The following is an 18,959-nucleotide window of genomic DNA, read 5'->3' on the forward strand; positions in this document are numbered from 1 at the left end:
TCAAATTACTTAAATCACTGAAAGTATTTACTTATAAACATACCACATTTGGTTAATTCAAACCTTAAATGTAATATTAAAGAAAAAAAAATACTAATTATTTTTAAATTCACACCATCTAAAATAATGTAAATAACACACACACACACACGTTATTAAAATATTGATTTACTGGCAAATATTACTGAATAGCAACTGAAAAGATACACTTAGAGATAATGAGCATGTCTTTGAAATGAAAATACGATCTACAGCCTAACAAAATGCCTGTCACAGCCTGACTTATTCAAGGAGGCTGGAAAAAATCACACAAGTGCAGTAAATTCTTATAATACATATTAACATACAATCCTCTTAGCTCAGATTGGTTTTTGAGATACATAAGATCATTTTTCAACAACTTAATTTGTTAAATATCTTCGATTCTGAACATAACATCTTAAAAAAAGGAAAGTCAACAGACAAATTATTATATTCATACTTTTTAACTGAAATTAAATTTATATCACCTTCGTATAATAAACTGTTATCCTATAAATAGTCATTCCATTATTTTTATATTACTGTTATATCCTATGATATCACAGATTACATTCTTTCCATTAAATTGTTTCACAAATAACATGCATAAGATTAGAGCAAAAGTCCAATAATCTAGCACCCAGTGGTTCAGTATACCTGTGTATGGAGCACATAGCTCTCTCCATAACTCTATTCTACAAAATTCATTATTCGGTGATATTCAAAAGTGTTTGGCAGTATTGGCCATTACATCCTACTTCCACCTGTCATTCCTCTATAGTTAGCATCAATTTAATGAGAGCACGGGTTGTAGTGATGAGATTAAAACAATATTACTATTTTGTCACTACTGCAAAAAAAAAAAAAGCAAATGGGAATTAGAACAGTAAGGTGTACAATATTACTCTCTGCTTTCTTCTATAATACAAAAATATCACACCCAAAGCAGTGAGCTGTACGATCAGTTTCTGCTCCAAGTTGCAATATATAACACTACTTTATTGATGCCTTATAAATTAACACTACAGATGCCACAATTATGTTGTAAAATGCAACCTACGGAATATATTAGTCACGTCAGTGTTAATCACCTTTGTTTAAGAAATTGTTATCCTATAAATAATCACTCTATTATTTTTCAACAGCAGTTACAGCACTACAGTTATATGGGTAGGGTACATTCAAATCTGTCAGAAGAGTAGTTCCTGTAGAGCAGCATAAAATTGCTGTTTTTTGTCACCATTACACAAATAAACAGGCAGGCACATCACCAAAGGATTGCACTATATTATCTTGTTTATAATCATGTTTTTATTTCCTAAAATGGTTTTTAAACATAGTAAATAGTGTTGGTAAATTAAAAAACTACCCAACAAATACAAAAAATGAACCATTATAAGGCTTGTAAAAGGTGAGAATAGAAACTACACTGCACATTAATAAAACACAGGATGTTTTACTATTCATGATTTTAGAAAGCAAATAGAACTACAAATATCTGTTCAGTCTACTGCAAGTACAGCTATTCAACCTAAAAAGGTAAAACCTGGATTGACTAGACAGTATATTATGTACTAGTACATAGTGCAAAAGGATTTCAAGTTAAGCCAGTTATAAGACCATTAATTAATAAACAGGGCAAAACATTTCATTACCTAACTCACTAGAAATTGATGACTTCAAAACTTGAAAACCTTCAGCTCATGTTCGAGTTGAATATTCTAGGTTTGTAAAAATCTGATCAGACTGCTACAAATGTATATTGCAAAAAATCATTTTGTGATCTCTACGGATGCCTGAGCTGATATTAAGGTGTACAGTGTTTATGAGAAAGGACATTTATGGTACTTTTTTTTGAACATGATAATAGCAGGAAGTGAAGAAAATTGAATTTTCAGTGATAAAAAAATAAATTTAAATACTAATGCAGTTCTCAACTTTATTGTATATTTTTCAATGTTTTTACAGATTTTTTTCTTCATGTATACATCTGTTCAACTATTGAATAATAGTAACCCCCCATTGTCCAATCAGATGAGGATTATATGTATTACATGTAAATAAGATGTAGCTTGTAGACTTCGGCTGACCATTTCAGAGACATGTGATTAATTGAACCCCAACCAACGAAGTACACCACTAGTATTTAAATCTGTATAAAAGCAACTAATATTTACTAGGATTTGAACCTCAGAACCTTTGTCATCGAAAATCAGATGTTAAACAACTGATTTGCGATGATAAGTTTACCACTAGACTTGCCCAGCGTTTAAAGATGTTAGGATTTTACTTTTTATAATTTATTTTTGTTAATAAATTGAGTGCTTTATTAGCTTTGGCTGTTTGTAAAATAATTTTTTTGTTTTTAGTATGATACTATTCAGTGATCTGGCAACAATGAAGTTCTAACTTTTGTCAGATTTTTACTACAGTAAAGTTTATAATGTATTTGATCCACTGATTATAAGTTAAAATTTCACCAAGACAGTAAAATAAATGACTGTCACTCATCCGAGAGAGTGCATTTCTGATTTAATTTTTCTGCACTATCTATGCATTCATGGTTAAAATTAATTACCCATTTAACAAGTCATCATGTTATATATTGTTGTCAAAGATATCTAAGCTCATGATAAATGGTCTTATATTTATATAAGCTTAAATATATCTAACAGTAATCTTTATTTTTCTAAGGAACTTATCTTGCAAAATTACTTCTAGATTATCTAAAATTTGTGCAGGATGTTTGTAATGCTATGTTTGTTTTTATTTAGACATCTTTCATTGAAAGATTTTTAATTTTTATTACCTGTAAAGTGTTTAGATTTATTTTGATGATTTATATGTTTTTCCATTTTTAATTTGGTTTCAGTTATTCCAGATTTTATGTATTCTGCAATTATATTTATAGCCACTGTACAGAAGTATAAATTCTATTTATACTTAAAAAAAAAAATATTTTTATGTTATTATTAATTTTGATTTTTTTCTTCCTTAAATACAAAGGAGCAATGCTAAACAACAAAACATTAGAAAAGAAAATTCTTAAAAGCATAAAGAAATAAATTTATTTTAAATGTAAATGTGATGATGTATCAGTTACAGATTGGTAAAGTAGTCATTTTAAAAGATTAATTTTTGAGTTTTTGTTGCAAGGTGGTAGGCACATTGACTGTTATTTGTTTTATGCATGATTTTATTTCACTTCTGGAAGAAAAACAACAATAAATAAATAAATACATTAAGAAATTTAAATACATAGATATATATTAGAATAGAATATATCTGCAGTAAATATTCAAATAAATTTTGAATGTGGTGGTACTATACTAGCACTGTCGTATAAACAGTCATTGTGAGACCTAACCTGTATGAAGTATATTTTCATTTTTATTTCTTAATATTATTTTTCTTTACTTTAACAATTGTTACTGTAGTAAAATATTATTATTATATAAGCTATAGAAACATGTTTTTGCTTTTCTTTTTTTCATTTAAAAATGAATATCTTGGATATTAAAAGAAAGTTTGAATAATTGTAATAGGGCTTACACAGTTATGAAGAGAAAATAAATTCAAATTTTGTAGCATTTTTATTAAATTACAAAAGAGTAATAAAAATAAACGTAACAGACAATTATCCTGTCGTTATGCATTCTGTATGGATAAGAATAAAATTATGCTGATTTCCACATCAGAATTCTTCGTAACTTTTTATTATAAGCTCATATCAACAATGGAATAATAAGAAGAATAATACCAAAAACAGTAATCTATCCAATTTAAATATTTATGAAACAAAGCTCAAAACATTCTCTCAACTGCATAGCTAAATTCTTGTTTATTTCCTTTATTAAATGAAAAGTTTAACTAAATAACTGAATGAACTAAATGAAAAGTTTAAATTTTATTATTTAAGACAAAACAGTTTTTCAGAAGTTTCAGGTGATAAATTGTTTTTGGAAAAAATTATGAAAGTGATTATTTATGAAATTATTTCCGATGAAAGATATAATTTGATCAAACAGATTCTGAACAAAAGGTTTGCAGTAATGTTGAGAACAAAGATTCATCAGTTTCAAAATTTACTTGTAAGACAAAATGATTATAATTAACTTACTGGGTATGAAAGGAATGCTAAAATTTCAAGCACTCATGTGGCAAAAAAGAATTTCTTATGATAATAGAATATTTTAAATATTATAATGAACAATTCAAATATGGAGATGAAGTATCCCTAACTGTTAATTAAGAATTTAAGATTCATTAAAAAATTCTGTTTAATTCTTTAAAACACTGTTATTTTAAATTACTTACAATTTCAGAATTTGGGACAACAGAAAAAACTCTTAGAGAGAGGGGAATGTGCATTTAGGGTGTTACATTCAAATAAACTTGTCATAACAATTTTACCATATTTCTACTAATAAATAGTAGATTACATGATCTGGATCTCTGATAGAGAAACCCTATATGTAAGTGAAGCAACATTTGAACGATATGGCTGAGAATCTTCTCAAACATAATTTAGTTACAAGAAGTATGTATGAGGTATTTTTGTTGTAAGTTACTACAATTAAACCAGCCACAGGGCTAAAATTTTTATGTAAAACATATGTAAGTACATCACATCAAATTAACTCAAGTTTAATTGAATTTAAAAAAGGGAAAAACATTCTTTTAAGAACTGGGAGGCATCTTTTTATATTCTACAAATTTTTCTCAGGAGGTGAGAAAATAAATAATAGTGCAACTTAATGAAAACAGGGTTGGTTACATTTAATGACAAGAAACTCCATATTCCGGCAATGGAGTGCGCCAGTACCTGGTGAAAATTTGCCATAATGTTGAATATGAAGTGCGGATTATGATGAGGTGTTAATACAATATTAACGCTACCTTCATGTTGATCCTAGTGAATGGTTTTGTGACCCCCCCCCAATCACTGCTATAACATCTACTAACATTCTCACATAAGAATCTACCACACATGGTGGGCACATTGAACATATGAAGTATGAAAAAAATCGGTGAAATTAATATCATTTTAATCCAATATAATTTAGAATCTGCTAGAAGAAATTATTTTAAATGTTTTATGGACTTATGAGTAACTGATATATAATCATTTTTATGTAACAGAGGCTGATAAAAATAAAGGCTAAAGAATGAATGTAATTATTACAATAATTATAAAATTCAGTTAAGATTTAATTCAATAAGGATATTTTTTAAATTGTTTTTAATACTACTTTACAATATAAATTTTGTGTTTTTTTAAAATGAGTGATATGTTTATATTTACAGAACTACATATCTAATTAAATTAGCAGATGGTTATACATAAAAGGATCTGGCAGATCCAGCTCAACAAGTTGGCGTCAGCTGCCAAAATGTTAACAGTTTTTCTTTTACACAAAAAATAGTCATAATCCAACTAAGGTTATTATAAAATCACATCTACGACAAAGAAATTAATATTGAAGGTGAAAACTATAAATATAACCATAAAAAATTAAAAATAAATTTATATAATACAACAATAAGACACATGGCTGTTTTGCAGTTCAGTGGCTGAAGTAAGACGGTGACAATTAAAAGATTACAGAAATTCATTAAAAATTCCATCACACATTATGTAAAAGGTATGCGCAAGATATGACTTACTTATGACACAAATTTGTTTAGATACCTGACTAAATATATTATTTTTCATGCTATCTAAACCACTGGATAAAAACTACACATTTATAATACACAGATTATAATTATACGTATTATGTAAAACTTAAAAAAATAAAAAAATAATTCCACAATATTATACAAATATTATGAATAATAAAATATATGTATTATAATATATTTGTTTATTTAAAAAAGTTATGTATTTTTATATTATTATTACATTGAAAATATAAGAAATAAATTATGAATTACAGAAATTTCATTACCTAAATACATAATTATAATTTAACAATTTGAAAATAATTTAAATATAGTAATATTCAAATTATTCATGTTATTAATAAAAGCCTGAGTTATAATAGTATTATAAAATGTATTTAAAAATACTATACACATATTATAAAAAAAATAAGTTTATGGATTTATATATATCTAGTTTTAATTTTAATGAATTATTAAAAGGCAACAATTCACTTGGTTTTATTCAATATATTATATGCTAATATCTAATATTTTAGTAACAATAATATAAAAATATTACATACTATAAATAACAAATGATTAATTTTATCTCGTATTATTATGTTAAAGTATGTCTTGCACATTAATAGAAAATTAATAGTATAATTTTAATGAAAATATAAAAAAAAAAAAATCTTTTCATTACTGCTTCAAAAGTAATATTACTTGTTTGGTATAATTAAATAATACATCAAGCTTTTGTTACAATTTATACTACTTTAAATAATAATAAATCACCAAAAGGAACTGCATTTAGACTAAAGAAATCATCAATAACTTCCTGTAACATCATTTAACTTAGTACATGGTTACGGATAATTTTGAAACAAGCATCTAGTTGCTTGAAACAGCAGCAGATCACTATAAGCAGAGGAAACCAAACCAAACACTCTAACTGCAGCCTCTAGGAAATTACCCGTAATCTGAACAGTTATTAAAATTGAACTGAAGAACTTGTACAAAATTTTTAGAAAATCAAACAATGGTTATGTTATATTTAGACGTTACTGTTTGTTAACCTTTTTTGACATTTTTGATTATAACAAGAACACAATTAACTTCCACACTTAGTGGCATTTCAAACATTACCTACGAAAAATGTATAATTTTAATAAAATCTTTTCTTTGATGAAAATTAAAGCCAATTTTTTTATTCAGACTGAAATACCAGAGCATAAAACTCAAGATTTCCTACCAAAATCTGAGACATATATCAAGTTATACACGAATGGTCAGCAGGAGAGTAAATAAAAATTAACGTTTGAGAATATATAGATTGAATTTCATTATAACAAATTTCCTTTTAGACCTGTCAACATATTTTGATTTCTGTATTACTTTTTAAATATTCCACCATGGCCGAATGGATGATGCCAACTTACTACTAATTTTGAAGATAAGGTAATGGAATTTAATGAGTTCAACATTTAATCTATTTCTAGCACAACAAAATTTTTATGTTGGATTTAATAAACCAATTTAAGTGCACTCTTTTCATTAAGAATACTTACTAAATTTAAAAGAAACACGATGCTGATTTGACAATTAAAATAGATTACAAATTGAACTCTAACAAGAGCAAAAAAGCTACAGTATTAGATGAAGAAAATATTGATTTACTATTCATAACAATTATTTGTTAAGATGAACATCAAGAGACATGAGGATTTTTCAATCATCTAACAAACGAAGCTTCTAATTTTGTTTTAAGAGCAAATATTTTTTATTTTTAACTTATTGGTACAAAATTAAAGATAAAGTTTTTATTTTGGGTACTCAATGGGGTTTGTTACTCTCACCGAGTAACCGATGTACTGAAGAATTTTTTAATATAATGTGTAATATTAAATCAAGGGGAGAGGGAAATTTCTTTGCTTCATAATAGCAAATATAAAATTAACTACTCCTCTTAGAAAATTGTAGTTATCACACAAATAAGAAAAAGAAAACATCTGAATTTTACTGAAAAAAAACCCTTAATGTTTGCAAAAGTACATTAATCATTTTTGTAGTATTCTAACATGGGTTTCTGAAAATGCCCAATTTATACAATTCGTTGTAACAATGAGGAAATAGATAAGCATAATATACAACGTATCATTTAAGAATTGAGATTTAGAGATATTAAAAATAATGTAAATATTAAAAAATAAAACAAACATAATCTAAAATACAAAAGGTTTTGAAGAACTTTATTAAAATGATCAAAAGTTTATAATGAATTGATGAATGAATACATTTTATTGACTAACATAAAGTACTGTAAGGAAACAATTCTAAATAATAAAAGTATGGTTATTTATAGAATGTAACTATTTTTAATTTAACTATCATTAAATAGCTTAATTTTTTTCTAACTTGCAAATACATAATGAGGTTATATTATCAATTGATTGCTGTTAAAAATAACTATTATTATATATAATGAAGAGGAAGAAGAAATTTTATCCCTAAGTACATAAAAATAAACGAACAATTAAATTAAAATTATAACATTGCTATATATATATATATTCCAAGTATAACTTAAATGTAAAGATGCAAGTTTGGCAGTAAGATACATTCAGAAATAACCCAAACACAGTCAAACTTCATATTATAACATTTCTACTTTACAAATGTCGGATGATACCGATTAAAGGTGGATTTTCCCTGAATTGCTGTGACAGCAATCATGAGTTTTAACAGCTTCAATGCTTTTAGAATAACTGCTTTTCAATGTATAAAGTTGCATGATTACTCATCTTACTATGGGATACAAAACAAAAAAAAACATGTCATTTACCCTGATTTAACACAAGCATCAGGTAACACATTTAAGTTGGTCTTTTTTACAAGAATGTTTTGCAATAAAAATGCCAATGGTACAGTCATTTAATTTTAAGCAGCCGAAAAAGGGTAAAAGGCACAAAGAAATAATATAAAAAAGTTTTTTTTTAAAGAATCCCTATCTTGCTGGCTTCAGTAACGATTTCTTTTGCTTTTTATTTCTACCTCTTTTAGCTTCACGTGATTCAGACAGATCTTTTAAATTTCTGTTTGTAGTATTTCATCTTAGAATGTTCCACTTTTGAAAGATTCTTTTTCATAACAGTTTACAAAGATCTTAATTTCTGCAATCAGCTTAATTTCGTGTAAAAATAAAAATGCTTAGATTATAAATTTTTCTTTAAAATGTACCATTAAGTAGAAATGTCATTCAAATCTTAACATAAATCTTACAGGCATTTCATTCCAGCAATATTGATACAATGTTAGCACAAATGTCAGCTATGAGGTATGACTGTAGACAAGTGCACATTAATCTAAAAATAGGAAAAGTAGCAGATTATTTAACAAACATAAAAACTAAACTGTAAATATTTTTAATGACTAATTACAACTGTGTAATATTCTGTGATGCAATATTTCATTAATGTTACAATTAAAAAAAAAAAAAACAAAGTATAATTTCTAAGTTTTTATTCAAACTGTTATTATTACTACATAAATGATAAGGAGATATGAGTAAACAAAAATTTTAAAAATTCAATTGACTATCACTACAAAGTATAATGAATATATAATTTTACTAAGACTGATTCAACATGACCACACACACACAAACACACACCTCACAAACAGGTATAGGCATAGACATAGCCATACACAAATTTATATAATTAATTCTATGTAAAAAAATATCACTTATTACTTTAATAAAAGAATTCCTTATTTTTAAAATTTTTTAAAGTTACATACAAATGTCTAATTTTTTAAAAGCAACTTTCCAAAGTCTTAAGTATTGTGTATATCTTTCAATAATGAAAATCAAAATTATTTTTTGTAAGACTTTTTCAAAATTCTTCTGGGGTCAGTTAAAAAATATTTTTAGCAATGAATGAAAGTGATGGTTTGTAGCTTTCGTTTATATTCATGGTAAAATTAATCTTAGAGAAAATGTTAATGCACCACTTATTGGATGTGAAGGCTACTTCATAGCTATGAACAGAAAGATATATTTATTGACTATTCAAATCATTCTGAAGCAGCAGATGTGTGGCAACATAAGTATTCTAGAAACATTTTGAGCTATTATGGTATGATGTGCTCAAATAACCATACCATAGTAATAATAATCTTGCTAATAAAATCAAGTTTTTTTGCATGAAGATACAGGCTCATATATGTTGGTAATGAACAAAAACATTTTTCACATTAAGAAAGGCTTTAAAAGAACTTGAATTATTAGGATATAGTGAAACTATCAGGAGCAAGTAAGAAAAATTTGGGCAAATTCAAGGATGGACTGGAAGCTGAAATAATTGGTTTATTAATGAGCCAAATGTATAACACCTAATGTGTATGGAAAATATGGTAAAAAAAAAATCTTTTCAGAAGGATATAATAAACGAATATTCTTAAGGATGGCATTTATATTTAATCAAGGGGCAGGAGTGGAGAAGGAAATATTCTACATGTGTATTAATTACAAAAATATAATCACACACACACACACACACACTCACATTCACTTAAGGTGTAGGCACAGGCACAGCCATACACAAATCTGAATGATTAATTCTAGTTAATTCTAGAGATAACTTGTTTCAAACAATTTTATTTATTACTTTAACACAGAAATTTCTTATTTTTAAACATAACTTGGCTGGTAAGATCAGATTTTTAATGGACACTGGCTTATTAAAAACAGAAACAAATTTTCACCAAACTTTTATAGATGTAACAAATTTTGCATTGGGATTATTATAGAGGCAAACATTTTTTGATGTGATTTTTCATTTAAAATTTTTTGTAAACGGAATTTTTCAGAAACATGTTTACGGCAATTGAGCTACAAAGTATCATATAAATCAACTCTCACAAACTTCCTGGATAATTTTAATAAGAAAACATATAAATAATATGGCAACAAATGTCAATAATTATATTATTCATTCATAAATAATTCTGGTGCCCAATTATTTTGCAATCACAGTATGTAAGTGCAATAATTAATGACTAACTGTTATTTCTCTTAAATGCAAGCAACTGAATAATAAATCCCTTAAGTGGATGAATAATAATCTATTAACCATGTAACTTCAATAAAAAAATTATACTTAATATTTGATGTTAATACAGTAACAAACTTTTTTGAGATTATATTATGTCTTATATTATACATCTTAACTGATCTCACCACATAGATTTCACTTTTTTTTTTAATTACTGGCTAATATCTGAGGGAAACTTATACACAAATTAAATATTAGTAATTGTAAGAAAATATCTTGAACTTTTTTTTAGTCTTCCTAACAAAATTAATACAAAGCTCATCATATATGCAAAGCTATGTGGAACCTGAATGCCACAGAATGATATTTTTCAGTAAACAAATGTAATGCTTATTTGATAAAGATGATCAAGCCAAAAATACTGTAGGTACTACTTACATTAAACTGTTTAGTACATTTACTAATACTGTATATCAAACTAATTACAGACCTTAATTATTTTAACTGCATATGAGTTATATTGCAATGAACAAACAAAATTACATTTATAAAGGTTTGATAAATTAAAAATTTTTTAAATTAGTAAGGAAATTCTCTAAACAGTATGAAAAGTTAACTCAGCACATTTAAGACTGGTCTGCAATCCTATTTCAAATAACAACAAAAACTAAATTAAAAATATTTGTAAAAAACAAAATTGATTTTCTAATCAGAGTAAAAAAAAGTTCAGCAGTTAAACAAAAAAATAAATATTGTTAAGCAGATTTTAAAAAGCTGTGTTTACATTGCCATTTAAAATGCACCAAAAATTTTATGAAAGACAAATTAACCAATAAATGCCAGTTATTATTTTGTTAGCAGATTTCATTATACAGTAAAAACAAACAAACCATTTCAAAATCTCCAGTCCAAATATGAAATTAATTGAGCACCTCTAAATAATTTAACAACAAATAATACAAATAAATTTTTTACAATAAATATGAACAATAATTAATTAAACTATGGCCTTGCCCACTGTTTGCTATTATAGGAGAAAAAACACAAACAAAAATCCTAAAATATAAATTTATATGGCCAAACTATAAGCTAAACTCCCTGTCAAACACTTAAAAATTAATTGATTATTTTAATCATTATTTATTTAAAATAAATCTAAAAGTTCTATTGTTACCCAGTCTTAAATTTTATTACAATTATAATTCAATTATTATTTACTTTTTTTAGTACTACTTATAAATTATATTTAGCCTATTAGACTACTTTTTAATTAAAATACTTATTTACATTATAACATTAATTAATAACAAAACAATGATGATTGGTTGATTGTGCTGAGGTCAGGTGCATCAAACAATACATGTTTTCTTTACAAATATACTTATTGTACACATTCATGGCAACAGCATGTATTCAGTTCAAGTGTGTGTACTATCACTCTTCATCAAGGTAACTTGTTCAATAATAACCAATATAATACAATAACAATAACCAATTTTTGATCTGAAACAAATAATTAAAAAAATGTCATAAATCTAAAATTAATATGCTAATTTTTTCCATTAACACTTTCATGATCTGCTTTACAAAGATTGCATTCTAATGAGGACTGTGCAAAGTATATAGGCTTACATACTAGGATTGTGTATTCTTATGTACTTCCACTGTCATCTATTTTGCATGAGATTTACTGTAATCTATCCAGTAATATTTGGTATAGATGACCTCTTTATAAAGTAGAAATTCTTGGTTAATGAGAATTATACTAATTTCTTCACTTTCCTAGTATTTTACATCCTCATTACAGCAAAAAAAAAACAACTTCCTGGCCATTACATTACTCTTTTCCGTAATATTATTTTCATAAAGAAGGATAAGATTAAAATATTACAAATACAATAAATAAATGCAAGTGTACTTGCATTTATTTATAAATTACCTACAAAATCAGTTAAAAAAGTACTGGACCATAAATTTTTTTTGTAGTAATGAAAATTTTTTTTGTAGAATGTGAATGGCAGTACTTAGTAGAGCATAGCACTAGTACCTAGTATACATGCATACATTTTTAACCTTATAGTGTGCAACTATTGTCTAGTAGCCATTGTGTGTGTGTGTGTGTGTGTGTTAGTTTCAAGTGCTTGTCATTTTATTTTGTGCATAATGATTCAATGTGTTGAATAATGTTACTGCATCAAAAGCTTGATGCTAGCCAAAATGAAACAATTCATAAAATTAAGCAGGCTTTTGGGAATGAAGCTATGGAGGTTACATAAACAAAGGTATAACTGTTTTCAAAATGGTAGAATACCTTGAATGTCCACCATGCCAGTAAACTGTCAGATATGAAACATCTAAATATCATTAAAATGTAAATTTGATAATGGAAAACTGTCAGATGGGTGCCTGAGAAATAGCAAATGTCATGGTCTATACTTGTGTCTTGAGTGGTTTTTGCTTGAACTGAAAGATATTTATTTTGAAGTTGTTCAGGATATGCTGGAGTATAGCAATGGTGATCCTATTTCTTAAAGCTGTGGTAACTGGTGATGAATCTTAACTAAAGCTGTGATGACAGTTTCAGTCTCTGTAGTGGAAGTCACTTCCCTAGGTAAGTAGGAGCGAAGTGAAAATGATGCTGGCTCTTTTTTTAATTACTATGGAGTTCTAGTGCACTAGAAGGTGTATCTACTTTATGCACTAGAAGATCAAACTGTTAACAATTAATACTATCTAGAGATTCTATGATATCTTCATGATGCAGTTCAGCCCAAGTGGCTGGCTGTGATAGTAGCATCACAACAATGCACCTGCTTCTTTATCACGTCCAATCCACGATTTCTTTGCCAAGTATTCCTCACTCCAGGCTCCATACTTACCAGACATGAGTCCTTGTGATTTCTGGATGTTCCTCAAACTGAAGATACAGCTGTAAGGGTCCTAATTTGACAGCCAGATGCACAGGACATAATGATGATTGAGACAGCAAGCTGTAGCTATTTCAAATCAGTACCTTGAAAAATGTTTCCAGCAATGAAAGGACCACTGGATTAAGAGTGTGGAGTCACAAGAGGTCTACTTTGAAGGATTGGAAGCCACTAAGAAAGTTATTATTTTTTTGGCCTACAACCTATTTTGAACAGGCCTTATATAGTACTATCAGAAAATGGTTTTATCTCTTTAAAGAATATCTAAGAGATAGTATCCCATACAATTATTGTTCATCATTGATGCAATAGTTTGTAACATTTTAAATCATGAAATATATAAGAATTTCTTTTAAATAAAATACTGTATTTGTTTTCAAAATTACAGACCAATAAATCCATAACAAAATCTAATCTGTTCCTTTGAAATATAAATATATAAGGGTCATTCAATAAGTCCTTAGAAAAAGACAGAAAAACAAATTTTTTTGGAATTTTTTTATTTTTCAACATAATCTCCTTTTCTCCTTTTAACTCTATATACCTTTCCAAGCATTTCTCCAACTTTTTTAAGCTGTCCAAAAAGTAGGAATTTGTTAGGTCCTCAAAATAAGCATCTGTTTGGGTGATGACCTTCTCGTTCAACGTGAACCATTGGAAATAAAAACAAAATCACTGGGGGCCGAATACAGTGGATGTTGTAATAATTCAAACTTTAATTCCATAATTTTGGCCATCGAAACTGTGCAGATGTGCACCCACCCAAGCATTGTCTTGATGGAAGAGGATCTTTTTCTTCCTCAAATGAAGGTGTTTTTTCTTGATTTCTTCATTCAACTGGTGCGATAACGACGCATAATACTCTCCAGTTATTGTTTGTCCATTTTCTAAGTGATCAGCGTAGATGATACCATGTGCATCCCAAAAACTGTGGCCAACTTCCCAGCTGATTTAACAGTCTTTGCCTTCCTCAGAGCCCATTCGCCTTCAAAAACCCACTGTTTTGACTGTTCCTTTGTCTCTTGAGTGTAGTAGAGTGTATCCATGTTTCGTCCACAGTTATTACTGACGCAGAAACTCATCAGCATTGCGATGGAAAAGTGCCAAAACAGCCTCAGAGTCGGCCTCATGACTGCGTTTGTTCTCCACTGAGAGCAAATGTGGCACCCATCTTGCCGAAATCTTTTCACACCCAATTTTTCATGCAAAATTAAAAACACTGTACCTTGCGATATGCCTGTGGCCTCAAATATTTTGCGCACTTTGATTCGTCGATCACACAAAACCATATCGTGAATTTTGTCAATCATTTCAGGGGTGGTCATTTCCACTGGACGTCCGAACAATGTTCATTTTTGTGGATGTATGGCCAATTGTCAACAGTTGCAAACACAGGAGCAGATGTGCGATGAACTTCATCCAACTTAGCTTTGATCTCTTTCGGTGCTTAATCTCCACTCGACTCACTTTTTTCCACTTTTCTAAATAAACAATAAGTTGTTGCTTCAATCGACTATGACAATGAAACCATGAGATGGATACAGCTGAAACTTTAAATGCACTCTAGCGACAAATGACGCTTACTAAAAGCAAACTAGTTTCGATACTACGAGCACCATCTCTTGGATTTTCTAAGGATTTATTCAATGACCATCTGTTAGTAATGCAATAAACTTCATAGTATGATTGTTTAATCAATTTTGACTGGTCAGTCAAGAGGAAGTTATATTTTGTTATACGAGGGTAAGTCAATTATTATCCGCAATGTAGTTATAAATTTTATTGCAATACAAATAGGAAACTTACATGTACATCATTTTTCACATAGTCCTCTTGCATTTCAATGCACTTGGTCCATCATTGCACAAGCTTCCTGATGCCCTCATAAAAGAAGGTTTTGGGTTCAGCTGTGAGGTAGGAATGCACTGCTTCTTTCACTGTTTCATCTGAGGTAAATCGACAGCCCCCCCTTAATGTCTCTTTCAGTGGACCAAACAAGTGGTAGTCAGAAGGGGCAAGATCAGGACTATACGGAGGATGAGCCAGTACTTCAAAGTTGAGTTTCTGGAGTGTTTCAGCAGTGTGAGCAGCAGTATGTGGATGGGCATTGTCGTGCAACAACACAACACCTTTCGACAGCAGTCCTCGGTAATTGCTTTGAATTGCAGGCTTCAGCTTGGCAGTAAGCATCTCACTGCAATGCACACTGTTTATTGCCGTGCCCCTTTCCTCATAATGTGGCAGTACTGGGCTTTGTGAGTCCCAAAAAACTGTAAGCATCAGTTTTCCTGCGGACAGTTGGGTCTTGAACTTTTTTTTGCAGGGCGAATTTGGATGTTTCCATTCTAAACTCTGAGTTACTCTTCAGCTCGTAATGATGGATCCATGATTGGTCACCAGTGATGATTCTGTCTAAGAAGATGTCCCGTTCATTAAGATAGCGATCTAAATGTTTTTGTCAAATGTCCAAGCACATTTGTTTATGCAACTGTGTGAGCTGTTTTGGGACCCATCTTGAACAGACTTTATAAAAAAACCCAAGTCTGCTGTGGATGTTTTCATAGGCAGAACCGTGACTAATTTTCAGATGATGTGCCACTTCATCAATGGTTACTCTCTGTCTAAGAAAACCATGTCATGTGTACAGTAAATGTTTTCCTTATTTGTGGCGGTAAATGGTCGTCACACTTGTGTGACCATTTTTGAATTTTTCAATCCATTCGTAGACACTCCGTTGTGGCAACACACTGTTCCCATACTGTACCGAAAGTCTTTGATGAATTTCGGCCCTGATACACGTTCCAACCACAAAAAATGGATCACTGGATGCTGCTCTTCTTTGGTGCAAACAGAAAATGAAGCAGCCATGGTTAATGGCAGAGCAGTGATAATGGAACTAACCTAGCAGCATCAAACCTGCACAGACATAATAACAATAAAACCACGCATGTGTCATCTATGCAACACAACAGTACTACCAACATAAACAAAAATAAAACTAAATTGCAGATAATAATTGACTTATTCTTGTACATTATGACCATTATCGTGATTGTTATTTATCTATAGTCTACATTTTTTTAGACAACTGTTTTAATTTAAGATTGATAAACTTTCTTCATCTCCCTGGTATCTTATAAAAAAAACATAAATCTTGCGTCAGTTGTATTTTCATAGTATTTTGTGTAAGAGTTTCTTTATATCTGCGTTAAAAAAAAGCCTGTTCTGTTTTACATTATTTTATTAAAACTCATTATTACTTAAAACAAGTTTAAATAGTAGAAATGCAGTATATACATCTTAAGATAAACATGGGAGAAAAAAGTTTTTTCACTTTTTTGAAGTATGGTATTTCTGAGCTTTATAACATCCTAAAAAACATTCATATTGCTATTTCTTCCTGCTTTATGTTACATAATTAATACAGTTTACAGTTAATCTTATCTCATTAAATTTCAGGTCACTTCACAGTGATTATTTCAACAATAATAGGCCTTAAAAAATGTACTTCTGTCTTGAGTTATTGAATCAAAATGAATTCTTTTACATTAATAAATAATCTTAAGATAGAAATTAAAAATTTCACTATTTTAGTTTTGATAGGCAACTGAAAAGACAATGAAAATGTTCTTTGAGTTAGAGGTTTCAGTAGATTGGATGTTTTGATTGGGAGTGCCTAGAATAACTAGTCCGTATCTTTTACTTTCATTCTCTAAATGCTGTTAAAAATATTTGTTTTAGAACATTTCATAAGTATTTCTAATGTTAGTAAATTATCTAAAAATTATTTTTGAGTGTTTTTCTTGTTTTCCAATTTATTTAAATAGCCATTTAGCATGGTTTATATTTCTTTGTGTTTATCATACTTTACAGAAACAATAAAAAAGAACAAGCAAATTTAACCAAATCCCAATATTATTAATTAATATAATTAACATTTCTTTTACATTAAAAAAATGAAGATACTTTCTCCTTTATCTAACATATCTGCAAACACTAATGGCTGAACTGTCTGAATTTCTTAAATATACTGATAATGTAAGCTATTTATATCAAGACAGAGATACAATAAGGTTTATAGTGGGTAACAAATAATTAGTTACTATGAAAGTAAATTTAAATTCAAGGTAATTAACTTACCACTAAAAATTTTGTTGTCTCTTCCTCTTTTGATCCATAGCATCCAGTATTGGTTGCCTCTTTGTTTGATACCTGCGTCTAAGCTCATCAATTTCACGCTCCATTTCGAAATCTAGATTTGCCATTCTCTGTTGTAGTTCATCATAACTGAGGAACTTGAGCTAATGAAACATTTAACATTTAAAGGTGAGAAATTACTCTACATAGAATAATATAATCAAGAATATGAGTAAAATTTTAGAATTGTTTGTTCAACATAAACGCTTAAACTATATAACAAAGAGACAACGGTACTAGCAAAAGAATATGAAGAGCACATAAAGCAATGTTCAATAACTGTCATGAACACAAAAACAGAAAAGTCTGATGAAAATAATAAGTCATTAGTGAAATAGGCACTTAAGACATACCAATATCTCTTTTGACAATTTATATATACAAAAAAAGGTTGCAGTAGATAATAAATCTTCAGAATAGATCTTGAAAATGCTTGCAAATGTTACAAAAATATAAGTTTATTCAATTTTTTTCATATTTACAATCAGTGCAATGGCACTGAAGGATTTAAATTACACATATTTATACAATTAGCACAGAAAATAAGAAGTCACAAGAAAACCAACTACAATTATATATATATTACAAAATTATATTTCATGATTTGTTTCCAATTATTTTTGCTACATTATCTAACTGATTTAATATCTTTAGAGCAACTTAAATGACCTGCATGTAGAAATAGAACTTCCACAAATATATACTTGCATCTATTAATCAGTATCTCCTCTATTATCCTAGAACTAAAAATTAGGCATTTTAAATGAAAGCTCTTTAAAAACATGCCAAAAAAATATATAAATAAAATATACAAATTAACACAGACTTTGATAAAAAAATGTGTCTGACAAAACTGTTCCATAGATTCTGATGGTTTTGGTGGAACATCATATATTTAGTTAAAAGATTACTAACATTTTTATTACATCTTAAAAGTTATATAAGTGAAAATAAAACAAAATGTTTTTTAATTTGTTGAGACACTATCAGTCATTTTTTTGGTAGTAAATCATATTCAAAGAATATTCACCAAAACATTAAAATATATAGAATGAATCAAGATATTTATGGATCTCGGATGACAAAATTCAATTTTTTTAACAAATTACTT

At 28.5% G+C, this 18,959-nt stretch overlaps 1 protein-coding gene and 1 pseudogene across 5 annotated transcripts in view; both read right to left on the minus strand.

Moving 5' to 3' along the window:
• LOC142317602 (uncharacterized) overlaps nt 1-13,610 on the minus strand; it is a 61,440-nt pseudogene extending 47,830 nt beyond the window's left edge.
• The window catches only part of hpo (serine/threonine-protein kinase hippo), a 161,920-nt gene continuing 152,135 nt past the window's right edge, over nt 9,175-18,959 (minus strand). For 4 of the 5 annotated variants that reach the window (XM_075359461.1, XM_075359471.1, XM_075359450.1 and 1 more), the window contains 2 exons: nt 17,792-17,952; nt 9,175-12,227 (listed from right to left, as the gene is read on the minus strand). In XM_075359461.1, the coding sequence (XP_075215576.1) occupies nt 17,794-17,952 (159 nt within the window). In that variant the 3' untranslated portion in view covers nt 9,175-12,227; nt 17,792-17,793. Of the gene's footprint in view, nt 12,228-17,791; nt 17,953-18,959 lie in introns of those variants that run through there. The other variant, XR_012755626.1, reaches the window with a different exon arrangement.

The sequence above is a fragment of the Lycorma delicatula genome, chromosome 1, assembly GCF_047948215.1.
Source record: "Lycorma delicatula isolate Av1 chromosome 1, ASM4794821v1, whole genome shotgun sequence".
Taxonomy (NCBI): Eukaryota; Metazoa; Arthropoda; class Insecta; order Hemiptera; family Fulgoridae; genus Lycorma; species Lycorma delicatula.